This window comes from Drosophila mojavensis, unplaced genomic scaffold (assembly GCF_018153725.1).
Source record: "Drosophila mojavensis isolate 15081-1352.22 unplaced genomic scaffold, ASM1815372v1 contig_74, whole genome shotgun sequence".
Taxonomy (NCBI): domain Eukaryota; kingdom Metazoa; phylum Arthropoda; class Insecta; order Diptera; family Drosophilidae; genus Drosophila; species Drosophila mojavensis.
Window position 1 is genome coordinate 10,458,681 of NW_025318899.1, and position 23,408 is coordinate 10,482,088.

Consider the following 23,408-nt stretch of genomic DNA (forward strand, 5'->3'; position numbering starts at 1 on the left):
AATGCACGCCCCACACACACCCAGAGAGGCAGAGCTTCTACACATGTAACTTACACACATACAAGAGTGTGTCAAGTCGACGCTCTCATCACACACACACACACACACATACACAAACAGTCATAGTACATTTGCTGACCCTCCCCCCTAGATGGCGCTCTCTTGTTCCTCTATACATGGCTCTGTCTAGCGCGTCAACCGGCCGCGTGTCTCATTGATGATAAAGTCAAAAGCGAATTCCCAGCGAAACTCTGAAATGTTTTTTGTTTACAGCGAATGGCACGATTTAAAATGAACTTCGTTAAATGATTTCAACATGTTCTTGCACATAGATTTAGCTCAAATTTGATACAGCCATAGAGTTGGCTACGAAGTATCTGATTTTTCAAGAATCATCAAAATCGGAGCAGGCAGCGGGGAGCTAAAAACTTTTGCGATTTTAGGCAATTTATATAAAGTAAGATGTACAAATTTTGGATATATGATAAATGAAGGTCTATAGTAGCTACATACCGAATTTTAGCTAAATCAAAGCACTGGTTCGACGTCAGGGATTTTTACAAAAATTTGTGTTATGAGCTTTTCTGCTGAGTTCCGGCACCTCACTAGATGTGAGGTAAGACATTATGTTTGTGTATATGTATATATGGATGAATACTACTATGGACACAGATTGTAGATTGCTATACGTTAGGGAATCTGTGCAGAGTGCACAGCTCAGCCCTGTAGACTTGACGAATCATGTTGCTGATAGGGGTCAAGCGGGGCTTCCGTCTTAGCTGCAATCAAAATGATTTGCATAAAGTTTTATTAAATGCGTGATATGATTCTTATATAAGTTTTATTTGTGTTCATAAAGAAATCGAACAAACTGACTGATAAGCGCTCCAATAAAATCTATTAAAATATTTGTGAAAGTCACGCAGCTGATAAAATGCTATCTAGAATTGGTGCAGTGAACTGACTCAAGGATTGCCAAAAATCAAGTTTTCAAGTGAAGCCAATCTAAGGAATCGCCGAGAGATAAAGATAAAGAAAGCTAATCTGGTGACTTAGCATAGCTAAATGAACGCTTAGACATGACTTTCGTCAAATCCTGTCATAAAAGAGGGAATTAGGGACTCAGAGAGATTTTGAGATCTGTGTAGATTCAGGTAAATGTACTATAATAACATCCAAGGCCCCGACTTCTCTCTCTTTTCCAATTCTTATCAAACATTTTTATTAAGGCTAGATGAATTAAATGTTAATCAACAAACAGAGGGAGCATTGCTCGAAGCACTCATCTTAAATTGCTGTCAATTGAACTGAAGATAGAAGGGATGATAAAAGCAGGTTATAATCAAGTATAATAGTCTAGGATATTATATGTATTATATGTATATACATATATCAAAGTAATCAAAGAGACGTGTTGCACTTGAATTCCATCAGCTCACTATGTTATGATATCATATCATAGCATATATAATAGATATATAATCTCATAACCCTCTGCTTCCACTAAACTCTCGCTCATCAGAGGCAAACAATTTCTTTAGCTTTTCCTGCACTTCCGAGCAGCTTTTATCTGCCCCAATTTTCTCTCAGTGCACAGAAAAATATCTAAAGCTTTTGAAAGCTTTGAGTTTTATAATTTTGTCTTAGGTTTTTGTATTAACTGTATTTGAAATCACCAATTGCATACTTAGCAGAACTTAGTTGACTAAATCTTAAAAAGTAGAGCATAAAATAGGGAAGCACTGCAATCGATCGCCAAATCGATTGCTTGATATCGATCACATCAGCAGTAATTCAATGGAATTTTCCGCTCGTCGTTCCACTCAAATTCTCATTGTGAGGCGTCGCGTTGGCTTCTTCTGCCCAGCCTCCCAGCGCTGACGACGCAGACGCAGCAGCTCCTCGCCCTGCCGCTCCTTGCGCAACTCCTTCGAGCTGGGCGACAGATCCGTGGTCTTGGGCAAACGGCGATAGATGACGAAGTCGTCCTCCATTTCCGTGGCAAACAAATTTTGTTTACGTATGCGCACTAGGCGCTTCGGTGTGGCTGTCAAAGGCGCCTCGTTCACTGTCACGTGCTCCTCCTTGCTGCTGTCCAGCGCCAGATCCTTGAACATATCGTCTATGGCAGTGTAATACAAGGTGGCGTTGGAGCTGGACATGGCTGCAAGAACCTGACGCTTGGCTGGCAAACAGTGAACTGTGATTGATTCCGAGACGAGTTTCGAGACGCTGTTGCACCTAAAAATCCATGTTCAACCCTCGATTCTTTATTTTTTTCGACTACCTGACCAGCTCAGCCTAGACAAAGGCTAAATTTATTTACCTAACAGCTGCTCACAGATGAGGGTAAGCCAGCGGGTCATTTATGCTCTCTCGCTCACTCTCATAGGTATTTCCGAATACAATTGAGGTAATACCAGCGGGATGTCTGGACTTTCTCTTTCTTATTCTCTCCCTCGCTCTCTCTCTCTCTCTCTCTCTCTCTCTCTCTGTACTCCACCCTCTTGGAATACCCTCTTAAATGAGGTTATTCCTACGACTCGTCATAAACATAGTATTCTTCCCTTTCCCTCTCTCATGGCATTCCCTCTGGAACTCACTTCCTGAGGGTTTGCCTAATTGCTTTTGCGATTTGAAAGATTTGCACTTCAACAATTTCTATCAATTTTAGAAGTGTTCTAAATGCTAGTTCAGATTCGCTAGATACCCAGATTCCCATGAATCCTACAATAACAAAGCCTTGTTTTCATTGAGCGCCCACTCTCTAGGAATACCCTTATAAATAAGGTTAAAGCTATGACTCGTCATAATATCCAGAGTATTATCGCTCTCTCGCACTCAAGGAATTCGCTAATCAAGACATTGCCCAGTTGCTTTTGCAACTATTACAACTTTTGAGGGGGTCATAAATTATGATTCAGAGAAGCTATATACCAATATCCATATAAATCTTATCATAAAAACTATAAACTTTAAAATATGTATCTATATAAAATCTAGTTTACTTTCAGTTCCGTTTCATGATCTCTCTCGCACTCTTACATTAGTGTATTACATAGGACTTGTATAGTTTGCTAATTTGTGGTAATATCTAATTGCTTTTCCAATAAAAATATATGTCACTTCCTATGAATCACTTAGCGTGCTATAGCAATGCTTATCTGACATGCAAAGCGAGCCAATCACCCCCTGTTAGCAGAAAAAAACCCCATATATGTATATGGGCTATACCAACGATTCTGGCTCAAAATGTGCAACCATATAGTTGATAAGGCCAGAAGCCAATAAAGATTAGATTATGTCCATGAGTGAAATGAAAGAAGTTGTTGTTGTTATCTTTTTGTCGTTTTTTATTCGTCAACTAATTTAACTTATATTATAAATTCTTTGGCCGTTTTTTTTTTTTCTATATTATTAATTTTAGTATTCCCTACTAAAGTAATCGCGTATGCTTCTCTTCACAATGGGCATCATTTTCTGGAGCTGCTTCTGTTTATCATCGTTGCTGTCCTTGTTGTAGTAGACAGTGAAGTAGACGATCAATCCAATTATCACCAGGAGCACAATGAACGAGCAAATGATGCTCATTAGCATTTTAAAAGCGCATGAACAGCAACTAGAGGAAAGAGGAAGAACAGCATTAGAAATTTATGTTTAGATAAATAAGTATGACAAATTTAAGATGTATGATTATTAAATACTATGGAGTTTTTTTGTAACCTCAAGCTTATCTGACATTATTTATAGACATACATATCTTCTTTCCTATACTAACTAGTGACTAACAAACTTATTAAAAGTAAGTAATTAATCCGAACTAGTCTATGGTCTATAGAGTTCTGAATAAAGATTCTAAATCTAACCAAGCTTAAATAGTTTTATATTCTGTTTAATGGACCTCATGTATATATGTACTTATAGACCCTTAGAAGGTAGTAGCTATAGAGATTTAGGTTTCCATGATCAAGATATATCCTCATGTATATTCCAAATATCTAATTTGCCTAACACCATACTCTCTGCTCTGAATATAACATGTCTATGCTCTTTTCGTCACCTGAATAAATATGCATATGCCACTCACACCTATACTGTTCTGGTGATCGCCTGAGTCACAATTGTGAAATATATAGTATATACTATATAAATTTGAAAAACTTACCAGCAAACCACTTTGCCGGGGCACTTGAGGCATTCACACAGAGCGTTGCACATTTTCTATTTGTTTTCCGTTCACGTAGACCCGTCAAAAAAAGATATATACAAGTATATCTATATATCTATATAAATATATATATGATTCTCTGTATATAGTATATATTTATATATACACCGATTTTAACGATCCGTCGAGGGCCAAAACAAAATAACAACTGAAACGCACAATGTCGACAAGTCAAGTTGTAGCAGTTAGGCGTGAAAAGCTTTAATCATATCGGGGCACAATAGAAACACACACGCACACAGATAAGACGATATTGGTTAATCAGTGACCCAGCCTAACGGAAAAAAGCTTTCCAATGTGATAGAACTCGCTATTCCACAAATCGTGGAGTTGTGAGTGTGCTCAAAGCTATGTGGCAACGGTATAATTGAGGGCCGTTAGATTGGCCCCAGCAATGTTGTCGCCTTGTTGCACTTCAGGTGGATTATAGGCCATGCGCAGGAACTTCGTCAAACCAAATATGGCCAAGCTCCCAGTAGTACAGAGGACTACCAATATCCAGACCACCCGACTGATAGCCAGCACAATTATCAGCTCAACAATGCTGCGAATATAAGTAGACATTAGATTATAATTAATATATTCTAATCGGCGTTCAGCTCACCCCAGAAAAAGTAAACAAAAACTTCGCGCTAGCAGATGCGATGTGTTCAGAACACAACGCAAACACATTGCAGTTAAAGTAGTTATGTTTCGGGAAATAAATGTATAAAAAAAAAAAAAAATCAGTAAATTTTTAGCCTACATATTCAAAAATTTTCATGTGATTAATGTGGCATTGAATTATGTTCTTAGGAAAACTCTGGAAATAAACAAATGAATTGCGATGATTAATTGGTTAGACCATCACAGATAAGATTGCAATGAAGTACAACATCGAAATATTATATATAGGTAATATAGAGAGAGATACATAGAGAGAGAATTGTTTTGTACACACAAATAATATTTGGGGATCTACAAAAGCCCAGGAAACTTTTATCGCCAATAGTAAATAGAGCGCACGGGCAACTGGCTTGATTGCGTCAAAAATTTGAAGAATAATTCAAATTGCTTTCGATTAGATATGAGCTTCATGACTGGCGCGCATAAATCAGGTGTGGTATATGATAAAAATAGAACAGTCATTAGGTTAGTAAATACAAGAGACTTGGGCTCGTGCTTCAATTATGCATTAAAGATGATAAGCGATAAGCACTTGGTTAAAGGAAATTAAGTTATGATAGCAAGATATAATGGAAAATAAGGTTATGATAAGAGGATATTTGCAAATATAATAGAATATACGGCTGGTTTATAATAAACACTAATAATAAACACTAATTGAAATCAAAGCTTATTTAGATACTTCTGGAAGTGATTCACAAGCCAATGGATTGGCTCTCTAATAGGTCAACGATCTAAGATTTTAGTAACATCCGAGAGGTGAAACTATTTGAAAAACTATTAAATTAAAACTAAAAGTAAAATTATATTTACATTATATATGAATTGTATATAATTCTTTAATACATTCAATTTTATCAGAATTTGTATTGCCATTCATTTTTAACAATTCGAAGCGATTTTTAAATATATAAAAATATCTCACATATGCTCTTAGGCTATTTAGGCTTCTTTTTTCCTGCCTCTGTATGACATTACAATTTAAAAATAATAATAATATATATAATAAGCTATTTATATATAATATCAGTATATAACAGGTGGCTTATCTCTCCAATAAATTTATAATTTAATAGATACCCTGTCAATAAGGAATGATAATGCCACTTGAAATGAGTCAGTTTCGATTGATGAAAAATTTCCGCAAAAAATACGTAAACAATATTGTCTTAGCAATCAGTGAAGCACCGATGATTTAATACTCTACTTCAAATCGAGTTTCGCTATAGATTTGATCAAACTTTGAACATGCTGTTTCCTTGGCAATTATTTACTCAAGCTAGAACTCCATTATCAGATCATGTTTCCTACAAATAGTCTCATACCTAACTGTATATAAGTTAACAACAAAAATATTTTTCAAGTTAAAAACAAAAATATTCTGCATTGCAACAAAACCCAATGGGAATTGTTGCAACACAAATAAAACGTAACAAGCTGATCAGACCAATAAGCCAAAACTGCTGACACCATGTCTAGCGGACTTCCTGCACACGCCAACCAGAGCTCCAGCAATTCCAAGAAGAATTGCACAACGGTTCAACAACACCACGAGCGACGCCGCTGCCAACGTCGTCGACTGAACCACAGCTTAGCTAGGGATAGAATTGATTTAAGTAATTTAGTTGCAAATTTGTTCTTGAATAAAACGGACTGCATTTAAGCAGTAAAATATAAAAACATCTTTTTTTACCGTTTAAATAAAGAAAGAACTTAACTGGCGCCCGAGCAGGGACCGGCTTCGCGCGCAATACAGCAAAACGTTTAGTACGTGCGTGATACTGCAAGTTAAAAGCAGAGTCGGTTCAAATAAAACGAAAATTCGATCGCGTTACAACACAGCAAAACGCCTGTACGAGCGCGACCGAAAATCACCAAAGCAACTCACGTCGCGTAACTTCGACGTTCGGTGAAATTCGTTAAAGGTAGTCTGGAACGTAATAGTTCGATTGCCCATAGGTGGACGGTAATCCTGTACGGCCCGCCCACAGGATACTTCAACGGAGTCTGGTCGCAGGATCCCCAGTAGGTACAACCAAAAAGGATGAAATCCGGATCAGCAGTGAAGACCGCCACATCATCATTATTGTAAGTTAGAAACATAAGAACACGAAACAAGAAACTAACAAAACTAAAACTAAAACAAATAAGTGTAATAAAATATAAGAAAAGTTTTTGAGAAAAATAAAAATTAAATAAGTGTAATAAAATATAAGAAAAATTTTTGAGAGAAATAAAAATCAAACAAGTTTAAGAAAATTTAAGAAAAATTTTTAGAAAAATAAAGAGGAAAATAAAATATTAAAAAAAAAAAAAAAAAAAAAAAAAAAAAAAAAAACAAAAAATAAAAAAGCGTAAAGCGATCAAATTCAAAGTGACTACAATAGTAGTATAAAATAACCCAACTTTGCGATTCCCAAGGGACCCTCCAAAGTAGAAGGGAAAAACCAGCCACTGGTCTTAATACAAAATAAAAATAAAAGCTAAATTTAAATTAAAATTTTTAAAATTAAATTAAAAATTTTATATCAGAAATTTCTTTATATTAAATTAAGTTGTACTAATGATAATCATAAACTAACACTAACTAACTAACTAAATTCAATCAAAAATCCACCTGTAAACATAAAACAATAGATCAAAGTCACAGTTGATAACGTATGGCTAACGAGAATAATTTGATTAGGCCCCCAGTGTTAGTCGAACAACCCCAAGTAGGTGCACACATTATCAATAGGCAGCAACAACGACATATAGACCGTCAGAACGAACACTTGCAGAACAGAGGCATGGCGAATAACGCAGAACAGTTGATTGCAGCCACTGTCGCTCAAATTTTGACAGAACAACTTCCGACGCTAGTGAGACAAATAGTTAACCCTTCTAGAGAATTCAATGACGTGGACGATCAGACCATAAACGACAATCAAAATTTGAACGACCTTAACAGAGTACCAGACATTGTCAAAAGTCTTAGGGAATTTTCCGGCAACAAAATCGAATTTAGCTCATGGAAAAAGAGTGTGGATCGCATACTCTCCATATATGCAAGCCAAGTTGGATCACCAATGTACTATGGCATTTTGCATACCGTGAGAAATAAGATCATCGGTCAAGCCGACGCGGCCCTCGAATCTTACAATGTTCCCCTTAATTGGAGTGCCATATCCAAGTGTCTCACACTGCACTATGCAGATAAAAGAGATATAAATACATTAGAATACGAGATGACTATGTTAATACAGGGCAACAACCAGACAGTAGAACAGTTTTATCAGGTTGTCTACAACCAGCTGACTTTAATATTGAACAAAGTAGGATGTATGGAACTAAATAGAGAGTCGGAACTACTCATGACGAAAATGTACAGGGAAAAAGCATTAGACACTTTCATCAGAGGTTTGAGAGGAGACTTGCCACGTGTTCTTAGCATAAAGGAACCAACAGACCTTCCCTCAGCTCTCCATTTATGTTTGAAATTAGAAAATCAGAACTATAGAACAAACATAGCATTCAATAAAAGCCATCAAACAGGTCACAAAAGCGTAGCTCGAAACGCAACACCACCCATGTTACCACCGCGTATGGTTCAATACGCACAAAATCCCCCTCAGATGATGAGATCTGTACCAATTGGTTTCAGAGCTCAAGTACCAATGCAACATGCATGGCCAAATACCATGAATCAGGGACACCAATACCATAGACAACAATATTACCAAACGCAACCTCAACAGACAAACGTACCGCCCCGACCATTAGCACCTAAACCACAGCCACGCCCCGAACCAATGGACGTTGACAAAAGCATCCAAACACGGATGGTAAATTACATGAACAGGCCAAATTTTGAACCAGGGAAAAGACCCCCACCAATAGCAAATACAACAGATAAAAGACAACGAAACTTTAATATTCAAACGGGAGAGGAATATCCCGACAATGACTACCACAACGCTTCCATAAGTATGGAAGAATACGGACAGACCATCGAAAGCTACGAACAACAGACCGAACACGAACAATCACTACAAGAGTACGCACAACAAATTGAACAAAATGACGACGAACAAGAGAGCCCCATTGAACATGATAACATTAATTTTTTAGAATAACTAGCTCTTCGCTTCCTTACATAGAATGTAAGACAAAAAGCGGAGAGATACTTAAAATACTAATAGACACAGGTTCGAACAGAAATTACATACAGCCCAAACTAGTTTCTAACCCGATTCCCAATCAAAAGCCTTTCGAAGCCGTAACAGTCGGCGGAAATATAAAAATAACTCACCATAAAATCGCTAATCTCTTTGACAGACAAGATATCCAAGTAAAGTTTTTCCTATTACCTACGTTAAAAGCATTTGACGCAATTCTGGGCAACGACAGCCTTAAAGAACTAGAGGCCGTAATCCATAGCAGCAAGAATCAATTAATAATTAAAGATACCATATTTATACCCCTTAAACAGAAAAAAATCGAGGCAGTTAACACTGTCATACCACGGACAGATCACATGACTATCGAACAGAAACAAAGATTAAAACAGTTAGTTACGAAATACCCCAATTTATTTGCCACCCCAAACGAAAAATTAACCTACACAACCAATGTAAAAGCAGAAATTCGAACCAAGACAGACTCACCCATATATTCCAAATTTTACCAATTCCCAATGTCTTTAAAAGACGAAGTCCATAAACAAATACGAGAACTTTTAGAGGACGGAATTATTCGCCCATCCCGATCACCCTACAATTCACCTGTGTGGATTGTTCCCAAGAAAAATGGATGCTTCCCAAGAGAAAAAGTATAGAATGGTTATTGATTACAGAAAGCTTAATAAAGAAACAATAGCAGACAAGTACCCTATTCCAGAAATAAACGAAGTACTAGCACAACTTGGAAATAATAAAATTTTTTCAGTGCTTGACTTAAAAAGTGGTTTCCACCAAATTCCATTAAAAGAAGCAGATATTGAAAAGACCGCCTTCTCCGTAAACAACGGAAAATACGAGTTTACACGACTCCCTTTCGGTCTGAAAAACGCACCTTCTATTTTTCAAAGGGCGTTAGATGACATTCTTCGTGATCATATCGGCAAGATATGCTTCATATACATAGACGACATTATCATATTTAGCAAAGATAATGAAACACATGCAGAAAATCTTGACACAATTTTTCGAACTCTTCAAGAAGCTAACATGAAATGTCAGTTAGACAAATGCGAGTTCTTTAAAGACAAAGTAGAATTTCTCGGCTTTGTCATCTCAGATAAAGGCGTCGAGACTAACCCAGACAAAATAGCAACCATAGCCAAGTATCCCTATCCAAAAACACTCAAAGATTTGAGATCTTTCCTCGGACTCTCTAGCTACTATAGAAGGTTCATAAGAGATTTCGCTAAGCTGGCAAAACCACTTAGCTCTCTTTTAAGAGGGGAGGATGGACGAGTGTCCAAAAGCCAGTCTTCAAAAAAACTAATTAATCTCAATCAAGAAGCCATTGATTCCTTTGATAAAATCAAAAACGCTCTAATATCCAATGAAGTCATTTTACAATACCCAGACTTTAATAAGGAATTTCAATTAACAACAGACGCATCCAATTATGCAATTGGAGCAGTCTTGTCTCAGAATAAACGACCCATATGCTTCCTTTCAAGAACATTGTCAAAATCTGAAGAAAATTATGCCACTAATGAAAAAGAAATGTTGGCGATTATTTGGGCACTAAAAGCTCTCAAAAATTACCTTTACGGTAAGGCAAAAGTAAAAATATACACAGACCATCAACCACTTACACATTCGCTTAGCAGTTGGAATGGCAACGCTCGAATCAAACGATGGAAAACGTACCTAGAAGAGTTTGATTATGAACTCCTTTATAAACCAGGCAGGGATAACACAGTAGCAGACGCATTGTCAAGAATACCCATAGTAAACCAAATCAATTCAGTAACATCCACTCAGCATAGCGCAGAAAGTTCAAGTCACAACCTAATACCTAGTATAGAGGTCCCGATAAACGTATTCAAGAACCAAATATTCTTAAACAAAGCAAACACAGACGACTATAAATTCCAAATCCCTTTCCCAACTTTCCATAGACACCTAATAACTAGACAAGAGCTCACGGAAAATAACCTAGTTCAGATATTAAAAAAGTATTTAAATCCTTCTGTAATTAACGGAATAATAACGTCAGAAGAAATCATGAATCAAATTCAACAAATATACCCCAAACACTTTAGGAATTATAAAATCAGATTCACCCAGACACAAGTGAAGGACTTGACTAACGAAACTGAACAGGACGAACATATACTAAAAATACACAATAGAGCTCACCGCAACGCAATAGAAAATAAAAAACAATTATCAGAAACCCATTACTTCCCCAAAATGAAACAGAAAATAGCGGCATTAGTCAAACAATGTCAAGTCTGTAAAGAAGAAAAATACGACAGACAACCAAACAACCCTAAACTAAATGAAACACCCATACCTCAATATCCTGGACATATAATTCATGTAGACATATACACGACAGGCAAAAACTTAGTACTGACAGCAATAGATAAATTTTCGAAATTAGCCCAAGGACGCATCATCAAATCTAGAGCAATAGAGGACATAAAAAAACCACTTCACGACATTTTATTTTATTATGGAGTTCCGAAATTCGTGGTCATAGATAACGAAAAATCTCTGAATTCAGCATCCATAACATTCATGATGCGAGATCAATTAGGGATTGAAATTTATAACACTCCACCTTATAAAAGCACAGTCAACGGCCAAGTCGAACGATTTCACTCTACGCTTTCAGACATTATGAGATGTAACAAGAGAAAACAAGAATATAAAACCTTTCAAGAATTAATTGACAAATCAATATACGACTATAACTACACCATTCATTCAACGACTAACAGACGACCACTAGATTTGTTTTTTGGCAGAAACCTAACGACGAACCCAGAACAATATGAAAAATCTAGACAAGACAACATTGACAGACTTAGACAGAAACAAACAATAGACTTACAGAACCACAATAAAAGACGCAACGAAATACGTACCTACACACCAGGACAAGAAATATACGTCAAGATCAACAACAGACTAGGAACTAAATTGTCTCCCAGATACAAAAAAGAAACAGTAAAAGAGGACAGAAACACAACAGTACTAACCTCAACAAATAGAGTCATACATAAAAGTAATATTAAAAACGTTTGACATTTATAGACTACTCGTAATAATGGCGATGATGGTACAACCTATCGAACCGAATATGGACATAACGAACCATACGGCAGCACAAACCATAACGATCTACGACGGACTAGGCAAAATACAAACAACGACGACAAGAATTATTCACATCATTAACTTAGGCAAAATTAAAGAAGCTTTAGAGCAGATAGAATTTCATACAGAAAAAAATTTAAAATTTAGCAGTTTATACCACACCTTGCACCACGAAATTAACCAAACTCACTTGACTTTACGCACTATAGATTATGACATTAACAAGAGGACCACAAGGGCCATTAATATTCTAGGCACAGCTTGGAAATACATAGCAGGCAACCCAGATCATGATGACTTCGTGCAGATAGAAGAACATATTAATAAAGTTATAGATAACAATAACAAACAAGTAATAATAAACTCACAGTTAGAACAAAGATTAAATAAGCTGACCACAGTTACCAATACCCTTACAAACAATATACGGAAAGACGATAGATTCACACACGATATAGCGGAAAGTTTACAGAACCAAGTTAGATTGATCAAAGAGGAGGTTATTAATATAAAATATGCCATACAATGGGCAAAAGTTAACGTAATAAACTCATTTTTACTAAAAAAAGCAGAAATAGATGAAATAGAGAGAATCTTCAAAGCTGGTAGAATGCCTTCATTATCTGTAGAAGAAATGCTAGAATATTCAGACGTGGCCATATTTCACAATACTACTACTTTGTTTTATGTAATTAAAATACCTAACGTAGAAGAAAATGATTATGAAAATCTAATTGTGAAACCAGTCGTAAGAAATAACGCTATCATAAATATAGAGTATAAAGAAATATTGTCTCGAAAAAATGTAATGTTTGGAATTATAAAAAATTGTAAAAAATATAATAACATTAAGATTTGTTCAAAAAATGACATTGTCAACATTAGCAATAGTACATGTTTGCCTAGGCTCCTCAATGGAGAAAAGTCGCTGTGTGAGTTCAGTAACGCCGAGCATGTGGAACCCATCGAAGAAGTGGCCAACGGTCTTCTGATCCTCAACAACTTTGATGGAGTGGTGACATCGACCACAACAAGTACATGGTTAAACGGCACCTATGTCATTCGCTTTACCAACGAGTCCACTTCAATTGGCAACCGGACTTTCAACAACCTAGAGAGCAGCACACTGAGAGTCGGCTCTGCGATAATCCAGATGACACCAGAAGAATCGAGACGACTCCAAATTCTATCACTAAAGGCTTTGCAGGCATTACACATCAACAATACCCAAAGACTAGAACACCTAAAACTTACGACACATGCAATATCATCCATAATATTGGTTTGCATAGTCGTGATAATCATTGTCATTGCCTTCCTCTACACAAAGAGGGCGAAAAAAATTACGTTACTATTGGACAATAGCCAAGTAAAGAAAGTAACAGAGGCACCAAGACGAACCATAGAAAACATACAGTTCAACGACATTCCCTTCTTTTAATGATCGCTTGAGGACAAGCTCAAATCAAAGGGGGAAGAGTTAACAACAAAAATATTTTTCAAGTTAAAAACAAAAATATTCTGCATTGCAACAAAACCCAATGGGAATTGTTGCAACACAAATAAAACGTAACAAGCTGATCAGACCAATAAGCCAAAACTGCTGACACCATGTCTAGCGGACTTCCTGCACACGCCAACCAGAGCTCCAGCAATTCCAAGAAGAATTGCACAACGGTTCAACAACACCACGAGCGACGCCGCTGCCAACGTCGTCGACTGAACCACAGCTTAGCTAGGGATAGAATTGATTTAAGTAATTTAGTTGCAAATTTGTTCTTGAATAAAACGGACTGCATTTAAGCAGTAAAATATAAAAACATCTTTTTTTACCGTTTAAATAAAGAAAGAACTTAACTTATATCATGTCAACACATAAAGACTGATCTATTTATACTGCTATTACAAATTTCATATTGGTATACAGTTTTTTTTTTTTTTTTTTGTGTTTTTTTGTTGGTCGAAACCGGCGGTTGCGCCGACTTTTTTAATTTGTCGGCTGACACACGATATGCCAAATGCTGAGCTAGACAAATTTGACGAATTTCTTAAACTGCCTTGACTTGGCCAATTTCCATGCCATTTTCATTTCCATTTACAACGTAAGCAATGGCCTGCTTAGCATAGTTCCAGTTGCAGTCCGCTCGCTAAACAATGGACACACAAGCGCGGCTCCGTCTGTACTTAATACTAGGTTTGCTATTGAAGACAGCCATCTCTGTAGGCTGGTCAATGTCGGAGGCGGGTCTCAACGACTCCAGCTATAATGTGCGTCACTTGTCCACACACTTTGCGCGCGTTTTTCTCAGTGTAAGCGTGGAACACAATGATTTCCCTACACTGATCGAGGCACAGTGGCCCGTCTCCTATTTGCCCATGCGCACAGCCATCTACCCCAACAGCGAAGTCCATGCAAGCAGAGGACAGCTCGAGTCGGACTGCACGCGTCTGCAGCAAGCGCATTGGTCGCAGGTGGATAGCCTAAGTCGGCTGTGGGTCATGGACGTGGGCTGGCCCAACAGCGAGTGTCCGCCCAAGCTGTTCGTCTTCGATTTGATCAGGAACAATGCCGAGTTGCTGCGTATCGATTGTGGCCAGCACATTGACAGCAATGCCTCTGAGAGCTTAGTAGTGCATCTGGGACCCAAGGCAAGCAACTGCGAATTGGAACGTTATATCTTCTTCATATCGGACCGTCAACCGCATATCGTGGCCTACGATATACTGGAGCAAACCTGGCATCGGCGCGAGCTGAAAAGCAACAAATATGAAAATATGAGTCAAACGTTTCCCATCAAACCAATTGACTTTACCTTTGGGCTGCAGGGCGAGCTGCTCGTCTCTGATCAAGATGGTGTGCTCTACAGCTCCACTAAAAGACTTCAATTGGAGGGGTCCATAACCGACTCCAACTCCAACTCAAACTCGTTGCACATACAGCTAACGCGACTGGGCAACTTGTTGGGTCCCAGTCGAAGCATGATAGTGGACTATTTCGGAGCGCTCTTCTATGTGATGCCCAAATTTGGCGCCGTTGTGCGTTGCGCTCAGCTGACAAATTTAACCGCCGAGGGCAATGAAATTATATACCTAACTTCTAAAAATATACAGCAAATATTCTTTGGCATAGAAGGCTCCGTCTGGGTGCTAAGCGATCGTGTATTAAAGCCGCAGGACATTTGTTATCCGGGCATACTAAATTAAGTTATCTTTAAAATAAGTAAAAAGTGAATGAAACTAACGGCATTTGCTCAGCTGTTTATGTTTATATGAACGTGATTCTTATCGATTGCTGACTGGTCAGACAATAAACATCGATAAGATGCATAACCATTTCAGATTCGATTTATTTGCGTGTCGGCATATTGTTTATATATTTTTTTTGCAAATTTTGTTTTGGTTTATATCGTTATTGCCTATTAACATAATTTATATTGGCGGCATATTTGTAGCTAGTAATAAGTTAATCGGTAACAGTTTGCTTATTCAGATAGCCCATTAGAGCCTGCAAACGTTTCTTGATGTTCTTCTGATCGTCAAGAGTGCAGCCGAGGAGAGCACTTTCAAATTTCTTATCAATTGGCCCCACATCCGCTTCAAACACAGTTCCCATACGTCCGTTCGGATCCATTGAGCTGCTGCAGCAGGCATTTAAATACAGCTGACAACGTTGCCGCCCGATAACTGGGTCACCCATTTTGATCATTGTGTCAATTAAGGCATTAATCTGGCTGAGCGAGTCCTCCTGTGACGCATCCCTCACGGTGCGCACATTCAGATCTACAGTGGCTAGGCGTGCACTAACGCGCTGAATATATAAAATAATCTCTTCACGCTCTCCTGTAAACAGAAAATAGATTGGTATTATTTTCCTATAATACTCAATTCTCAATTGACTGTTTACCTTCGCTCATGTTTTGGAGCAACTCATTGCTCTTGATGAGATCCATGGACATTAGAAGATAGTCCTTCTTCTCCTGTAAATTCAGAGCATCCTTACGAAACTTCTCCACGCGCATATCCAATTGATCTAGTATTGTAACAAATCTATAAAGGAAGATATCACATTATTATCCACAAATTTCTACACATAATTATGTTTATGGTTTTACCGTTCGTTTGCATTGAAAGGTCTGCCCAATGTTATAAAATGTTGATGTTGTTGTGGTTGGTTATATGAAAAGAGAGAAGCAAAGTTATTGTTAAATGTTAGATTGTCAGCTTATAGAGAAACTTAATGATACTTATCGAGGCACTCACACAAAGCTCTTTTTGGGCATTGTGTGGGCGACAATCGAATTCAAATTTGGTCTACCACCGCTCTTATATATATATTAATAATATTATCATAAGACATTACCAAATATGCATCAAATACAAAAATAAATAAATAAACTATTATCGTTCTACGTAAGCTGAATTAACTTAGAGCAGCACCGCGAAAATTTACGATAGATAACAACAAAAGACGACAAAAAATAATAAAAAAAAATTTTAAATTTAAATCGAGGGTTTCTGTTGTTGTGTTGACTAGAAGTAGATTTGTTTTGTTTTGTATGTAGTTTGGAATAACAACCTGTCCAGCGCTTTACTGTCGTCGACCAGTCCATAGGAGACGTTCCCGGTGCCGCCCAGGGATGTAGAAGCCGCTGCATCCGCATGCAAGCCTTGCAAATAATCAAAATTCATCGATGACTCCGAATGGTAAACGTGTGACGAGAATGCGCTGCTGTTGCTGTTATTGAGATGATTATCGATATCGTTGTTTTGATGGTGCTCCTGCATGCCAAGTGCAATGGGAGCATCAATATCCATTTCCTGCGGCTGATCCAGTGTGCCACTGAAAACTGCTTTAGCCGCTCGGCTACACTGCCAGAGCGAACTGTACGGGGAACACACTTAAAAGCTGTTCGACGATACTTTACTTCTTCACTCCTTTACTTCTGCTCTTCAACACTTTCGCTCTCTTGCTCACGCTGTTACAGTTTCAAAGTTCCGGCCTTTTCAGTACAACTCGATCGGCACTCTGGCTATTTTTTGGAATGTGTTAAGCTTTTTTTTTTTATCGAGTGTGTGGGTTTGTTGTAGCTGTTGTTGCTGTTTTTAGGCTTCTAATATTGTTTATACTATAGCGACTCACACAAGCACGCACTCACGCACTGGCACGCACGCATACACATACACTCACCAGCTGCTGCAAGAAGAGAACAAAGAGAACGTTTATTAAGTAAGTTTTAATTACCTATCGATTTGCAAGTTGCTAATATATGCGCCTGTCCATTCAGGTGAGCGCGCATATTGCTCATCATTTTCATCTTCATTATTATCGCCGGTGTCATAATTCACATTCGGCTGGGTGGCCAGCCGAGGCTCATCGCAGCGTCGGCGTTTTCGAAATATCCCTAAGAAATTCTCCAGCATACCTCTTTTATTCTCTAACACGCACACAAAAACGCACACATAGACAAACAAGTAAACAACTAAAATTAAGACTGATTTTGGTTTGATTTAATTGTTTGCAATTCAATGGCTAAAAAGATGTTTGTAGAACTTTCCAGCAGCATCTGGGTATCGCGCTCTGAAATTTTATTTCGTTGAAGAATAATAGCTAAAAGAATTTACCTGAAGCGTTTTAGCTGTTACCAAGTAAACTACTTAATTTTATATTATTGATTCGGCTTTCTAGCGAGAATTTTCAATAAAATTGCTTCGTTCCTGTTTACTGTGTTGCTTGCCGTAAATGTTGTGTGCTGAGTTTTCGTAAGTACATATTTAAGCCATGCTGTTCCGATTTAATTTAACTTGTTACTTCTTGGTTTTACTATTCATTTATTTGCTGTATCTTATTTTACTGCGCTTCACAATTTAACATTTTTCTTTTTTAACAAAAAAATCGTATAAACAAGGGTCAGGTTAAAAACAGTGTGACCGTCTCATCGAATGTTCTGGTATTTTGGATGGCATGACATCACGACGATTAATCGATTTGACAGATCAGATACTTAGTATCGATTAAATTCTACCGATACGGTCACTCTTTTGCGTTCGATATTGATTTACTTATGAGCTAATGGCGCGGAAAGTTCAAATCTCGCACACACAGCGCCGTGCGCGACCATTGACAGGATTTGGTTATCACATCGAAGAAGTAGTAGAACGGGCACTGCTGCAACGTAGCATGACCTTTGACACAATAAATGAAGAATTCACAGCGCTGCATATGCGGATATAGATGCTGTCCATAGGCAGGGCAATGCAATAGCTCACTCGTAATATCACTTGGTGGCCTCACGGGCAGTGTATTCACTTCCAAGGTACATTTCGCCCGCTCTGGCAGATCACATTTGGCTGTCACTGCATTCCAATGCAACTCCTCACTGCACTCCTGCAGTATCGCCTGTCCGTAGTAACATATGTAATACTTGCTACAACTAGACGAGCTGCCCACATAGACGATGCGATCATTGCCCGCCTGCGGCGTTAAGGTAGCACAATACTTGGCCGCATCTGTGATCATGCTATTGAGATTCTGCTCATTATTGGTGGGGGGAATGACAATATCCTGGTTCGTCTTATTCTGGCATCCGGCATTGGCGGCCGTATCGCAAATTTTGTTCAGCTTATTGTAGAACATATTTAAGGGGCACGAGGCGAGCACGGCGTCTCCATTGTCCTGGCAGAGATAGAACAGTCGACAGTCATCCGGATGCTCCACAAAGCTGCCACTCGCCTGATTCCTACACAGTCCCAAAGAACTTTGCCTTATGCTAACCGAATTCGTGGGTTTTCGTATGCTCCAATGACTTCTCGCGGCCGTCAAACACGAAAGCAGCAACAGCATCCACAATTTGTCTAAGAGAAAAGAAAGGAAGAAAGTTTTAGTTTAGATATTGGAATTGTGAGAGAAATTTCAGGATCAACCTAGGAATTTGCTGATATACTCCATGGCTTTGATATAATGTGTGTCAGGCTTCAGTAGACCTCAATTTTATTCTAATTTCGTAATGCGCCAAGAACTTGGCATATATTGCGAGCTCATAGCATCAATATCAGAAAATTAAAATTTTTCCATATCGTGTCAAAGTTTCGATAAGGCCTTCAACCAATACATTCGCTGCCGCCACCAAAATATTTCTGCACTATTTTTTGCCACACAATCGATCGACATGTTGATTCCTGACATGAAGCACATTGCGACGCGGTACGTTATTAATTCTACAAATGTCGATCCGAGAAGACACAAGACCCAATACAGACATCAACTAGAGATTAGCTGAAATAGATTGCGTCTTGCTACAGTAAAACTTCAATTAATTATGTTGATGTGCTGTTGCTGCTGTTGCTGGAAGAAAGACAACACACGATTGTCCTTGGGTTAGAGGCGTCTCATATCGGTCAATCGGAGCTTTATCTTTCTCTAGCGAAAACATATAGATAGCTGGCCCATTTCCAATATCTGAATTTCCTACACGCAGTGATAAAAATGCGGATGTGCGACCTTGAATGAACCCGTGATAAACTGAAAAATGTCTAGGATGGTGAAATACCTGGTGATCTTACCCAAAGTTAAACGAAGATTTCTGGCAACTTTTTATCACATGTTGTTGGCAATGATCCATAGCTTTGAGGTGATCTCTCAATAACATGTTCTACAAAGTAGATATATGGGTAACTCTGGTTGGGAATTTCCCTTGATCTAATTGAATTTATCAGAGGAAGTTCGTGTAAACTAATTGAACATAGCTGATCAAGGTTTTAACTTGGAGTTAACTCTACCAAGAAACTGATGTTGCCATAAATAAGAACAATAAAAAGAACATGCTCACAAATTCCTTTAAATTAGTTGTAGATATTTAATAAACTGTTACAAACACATTTATAAATATGATGTGATTTTTTAACTTTCTTCTAGAAGCAAACTGATCTCTCTATTCTTTCTTTGTAAACATAAACAATAGATTAGATTTTTGCCAGAAGAATAGAATGTTTTCTTAAATATATTACTGATATCTTATCATGTTTTTTACATGTAGTAAGTTTTTTGACTCTACTAGAGAACGGAAGTGATGTTATGTATAATAAGATATTACCGAAAGAACGCAAAATACACATGAATCATCATAGATAATGCATTTTAGGTTATTTTCGAGAACTTTAAAAGGAAAAGTAAGTGAGTGACCTTCAATTGGGTATCGTAAATTTAGATATGTATGTGAAAGGAAATTACGTTTTTTCCATTTTAACCATAAGTACCATCAATATCTTTTAATATATTTCCATCGAATCTAAGCCAAACCTCAATGCAAGACCCTAATGCACTATCCTAGGCCAACAAGAAGCAAGCGATTTTTCAGGGTAACATTTATATTTAAAGAACTTTCTATAAAACTTAAATTAGAGTTTTAGTTTATAAATTAGATCAGGAGACTCTGACGTCCAAAGCACTTGGCTTGTGCGATCGCCACACAGGAGCGCTTCTCATAGTCCCAGCCATAGAAGAAGGGGCACTGCTGCAGCATCAGGAAGCCGTTGCGGCAGTAGTAGAAGTAGTTGCAGTTGTCCGGATGCGGATAGATGTCCACGGTGTGCTGCTTGCACTGCTCGCGCACGCTGATGGTGGAGCGCTAAGAAGAAGACATTGATATGGTATATAGATATATATACCCTATATACCCTATCGGGTATATGTCCACACACTCACCATGCAATTGACCACCTCGGCCTTGTCGCACTTGGCCGTGTGCACATTGAAGTGCAGCATGGTGGCACAGGTCATGGGCAGGGGCTTGCCGTGATAGCAAATGAAGTACTCCGTGCAGGATTTGTCGTGGGCCAGCAGCACGATCTGGTGGGTGTTGTCGGTCGGTGGGCATTCGCTGGCCACCAGGGTGACGACCTGCTGGCTGCTGGCACTGCTCGGCGCTGTGGCCGCTGGCGCAGCGGCTGTCACAGTCTCCGAGCTCACATCGAGGGCAGTCGAAGCTGTGGTCACTGTTTGCGTGACAGTCACAGTCACGACGGGCAATTCAGTGACTGTGATCTGTTGCACTTCGTTGGTCTGCAGGGGCAGGCCCGTGCGACAGTCCACCTCCTCCATGGGCTCGCACATGGCCAGGTGCGCATTGAAGTAGTCGTTCTCCTCGGGGCACTCGCCCTCGAACGAATCCTCGCCGCTGCAGTAGATGAAGTGGGTGCAGCTCTTGTTGGAGGCAATGAAGTTGTTGCGGTTGCTCTCATCGCACTCCTCAAAGACGTCCGCCGCCGCCAGGCCAAGGGCGGCCAGCAGGAATAATAATAGACATGACATCACGTTGATGCTGTTCCGCTCTGAGAGGTAGTCAAGGGTAGACTAAACGCCGCAGCTGCCACGAGAAACGATTTTAAAGCGAAACCCCAGCATAAAATCGAGGCTTATCAGAAACTCATTTACGCTCTGCGCTTGTCATGCGAAAAACTGAACGCTTTTATTAGTACTCTTACAATTGATAAGACTTTGAGCTAATGCACTGCTGCTGGGCCGCGCTGAAGTGGAAATGCTGCGGGCACTGCTGCAGCAGCAGATAGCCGGCCAAGCACTGATAGTAATAGTTATCGTTCGCTGGATATGGATAGACGCCATTTTGAGCGCTGCTCTTGCAGATCGCTTGAAGATTGCCTGCAGTTGTGGTGCGAGTGGTGCTAGTAGTGGGAGTGGTGCGAGTGGTGCGAGTAGTGCTGCTGCTATGTGTAGTCGATGGTGGGGGTTCTGTAATCCCGCTGCTGCTAGCAGTTGACTCGGTTAACAACGTCGTAGTTCTCAAGGTCGTCTGCTCCGTCTCCTGCTCCGGCTCCTCCACGTTGTCATAGCAAACGACGGGCTCGGAGCAATCGCCATTGCAGTAGTAGGAGTCATCGCCATTGCAGTAGACATACTCGCTGCACTCCAGATTGGGGTTGGGTATGCGCCGTATGATGACGCCCTCGCATTCCTGCAGGAACACCGCCTGCGCCCACTCCAAGGGCCACAGGCAGCTCAATGCCAAAAGAAGCTGCAACATAAAACGAATTGCGTTTCGCAACTGGCTAACAGCCGAGCTGGCACCGTCTGCTTTATAGTAGTAGCCCCAGTGCCTTAGATAAGGTGATTAGCTCACAGTTTTATTTTGTATTAATTGCTGTCATAATTGCCAATTAAAAGAACAACAGAAGCATCGAGAAATTGCCACAGGTGACAAGTGAGAGTCTTAATTGAAACATGTTCGCGGCAGCTGATCCGCGATGCGTCCGCTGCACGTGCCGAGCTGCTCGCTGTAGGCATAGCCAATGGGACACTGCTCCACAACCAGATAGCCATCCACGCAGTAGTAGTAGTAATTGCAATTACCCGGATACGCGTACTTCTGCGTCACACCGCGCCGGCACAGCCTACGCACATCGGTGCCGGGTACTGCAGTTGTGGTAGTGCTGGTAGTGCTGCTCGTGATGCTGGTAGTGCTGCTGTAGCTGTCAGTGTAGCTAGTACTCGCATCATTCCCATCGCAGGTGTAGCTCAAGTCGCACAAATCCTCGCTGTCGCAGAACTGGGAGCTGTCCTCGTCGCAGTAGATCAGGCTGTGATTGCAGCTGGGACGCGGATTGTTGATGTAGGTGCCGGCCTCGATGCCATTGCATTCCGGGAAATCATCGGCTGCGATGAGCCAAACGCTGCCCAGCCACAGGGCAACGATCAACGTTCGGATGTCAATGCCTAAAGATTTGCCCATTGTGTGCGACAATTCCCCACCTGTGCTTAGCCCTTTATATGTGGCCCCATCAGAGATTGCCGGCTAAATTAGTTGTATTTAATTAGCCGGGTCATGTTCCTGCAACTTATCAATGGAGCTCTGAGCGCTTATCAGCTGGAAAGTTTCGGCATGTAACCCTACATACGTACATACATAGATGTCTTCAGGCATTACACTGTGCAGCAAGTTTGCAGCTTAAGAGGTTAACAAGGGATTTCAAGTTTTTAGATTTCATTCACTTTAATAAATCCATGTGTACATCATAATCTTTATGTATTAAGATTTTTGGTAAAAATATTTTCAGATTAAAAGTCAAGATGTTAACTTGGTGTACGTAAGACTGGAGGCTAATGTAGAATTAAATATGAGTTAGACTAATTTTCGAATTTTGTTCAAGTTTTTTCAGAAAAAGTTTAAATAATAATAATCATG

General features: G+C 39.3%; 8 protein-coding genes across 12 annotated transcripts; 1 reads left to right on the top strand and 7 right to left on the bottom strand.

Moving 5' to 3' along the window:
- Positions 1 to 1,636: 1,636 nt before the first annotated feature.
- On the bottom strand, positions 1,637 to 2,223 carry LOC6582022. Its single transcript, XM_002007699.3, has one exon. The coding sequence runs from the start codon at positions 2,160 to 2,162 to the stop codon at positions 1,824 to 1,826; it is 339 nt and encodes a 112-aa protein (XP_002007735.1). The 5' UTR covers positions 2,163 to 2,223; the 3' UTR covers positions 1,637 to 1,823.
- Positions 2,224 to 3,338: 1,115 nt separating this feature from the next.
- LOC6582023 (protein midgut expression 1) lies at positions 3,339 to 4,995 on the bottom strand. Of its 2 annotated transcripts, XM_002007700.4 has the most exons (3): positions 4,833 to 4,958; positions 4,166 to 4,772; positions 3,339 to 3,619 (listed from the first exon to the last, which is right to left on the bottom strand). In XM_002007700.4, the coding sequence occupies exons 2-3, from the start codon at positions 4,216 to 4,218 to the stop codon at positions 3,424 to 3,426; spliced, it is 249 nt and encodes an 82-aa protein (XP_002007736.1). In that variant the 5' UTR covers positions 4,219 to 4,772; positions 4,833 to 4,958; the 3' UTR covers positions 3,339 to 3,423. The 2 variants fall into 2 exon arrangements, with proteins under 2 accessions (XP_002007736.1, XP_043865993.1); XM_044010058.1 differs by lacking the exon at positions 3,339 to 3,619 and having other exon boundaries at positions 4,400 to 4,772; positions 4,833 to 4,995.
- A 9,125-nt stretch (positions 4,996 to 14,120) lies between these two features.
- Positions 14,121 to 15,448, top strand: LOC6582025. Its single transcript, XM_002007702.4, has one exon. It carries the CDS (start codon positions 14,368 to 14,370, stop codon positions 15,415 to 15,417), a length of 1,050 nt encoding a protein of 349 aa, XP_002007738.1. The 5' UTR covers positions 14,121 to 14,367; the 3' UTR covers positions 15,418 to 15,448.
- Positions 15,449 to 15,540: 92 nt separating this feature from the next.
- Positions 15,541 to 17,649, bottom strand: LOC6582026 (BAG family molecular chaperone regulator 2). 4 transcript variants are annotated; one of them, XM_015162235.2, is made up of 4 exons: positions 17,456 to 17,649; positions 16,326 to 16,346; positions 16,118 to 16,260; positions 15,541 to 16,053 (listed from the first exon to the last, which is right to left on the bottom strand). In XM_015162235.2, the coding sequence occupies exons 1-4, from the start codon at positions 17,632 to 17,634 to the stop codon at positions 15,677 to 15,679; spliced, it is 720 nt and encodes a 239-aa protein (XP_015017721.1). In that variant the 5' UTR covers positions 17,635 to 17,649; the 3' UTR covers positions 15,541 to 15,676. The 4 variants fall into 4 exon arrangements, with proteins under 4 accessions (XP_015017721.1, XP_032587063.1, XP_043865990.1 ...); XM_032731172.2 differs by lacking the exon at positions 17,456 to 17,649 and adding an exon at positions 16,790 to 17,028; XM_044010055.1 differs by lacking the exon at positions 17,456 to 17,649 and adding an exon at positions 16,574 to 16,593.
- Positions 17,650 to 18,054: 405 nt separating this feature from the next.
- Positions 18,055 to 19,205, bottom strand: LOC6582028 (probable chitinase 10). The gene is made up of 2 exons (XM_002007705.4): positions 19,135 to 19,205; positions 18,055 to 19,065 (listed from the first exon to the last, which is right to left on the bottom strand). The coding sequence occupies exons 1-2, from the start codon at positions 19,157 to 19,159 to the stop codon at positions 18,281 to 18,283; spliced, it is 810 nt and encodes a 269-aa protein (XP_002007741.1). The 5' UTR covers positions 19,160 to 19,205; the 3' UTR covers positions 18,055 to 18,280.
- A 1,341-nt stretch (positions 19,206 to 20,546) lies between these two features.
- LOC6582029 lies at positions 20,547 to 21,617 on the bottom strand. The gene is made up of 2 exons (XM_002007706.3): positions 20,915 to 21,617; positions 20,547 to 20,837 (listed from the first exon to the last, which is right to left on the bottom strand). Exons 1-2 carry the CDS (start codon positions 21,518 to 21,520, stop codon positions 20,628 to 20,630), a joined length of 816 nt encoding a protein of 271 aa, XP_002007742.1. The 5' UTR covers positions 21,521 to 21,617; the 3' UTR covers positions 20,547 to 20,627.
- Positions 21,618 to 21,634: 17 nt separating this feature from the next.
- On the bottom strand, positions 21,635 to 22,291 carry LOC6582030. Its single transcript, XM_002007707.3, has one exon. It carries the CDS (start codon positions 22,248 to 22,250, stop codon positions 21,690 to 21,692), a length of 561 nt encoding a protein of 186 aa, XP_002007743.1. The 5' UTR covers positions 22,251 to 22,291; the 3' UTR covers positions 21,635 to 21,689.
- Positions 22,292 to 22,329: 38 nt separating this feature from the next.
- On the bottom strand, positions 22,330 to 23,133 carry LOC6582031. Its single transcript, XM_002007708.3, has one exon. The coding sequence runs from the start codon at positions 22,953 to 22,955 to the stop codon at positions 22,437 to 22,439; it is 519 nt and encodes a 172-aa protein (XP_002007744.1). The 5' UTR covers positions 22,956 to 23,133; the 3' UTR covers positions 22,330 to 22,436.
- Between the last annotated feature and the right edge of the window lie 275 nt (positions 23,134 to 23,408).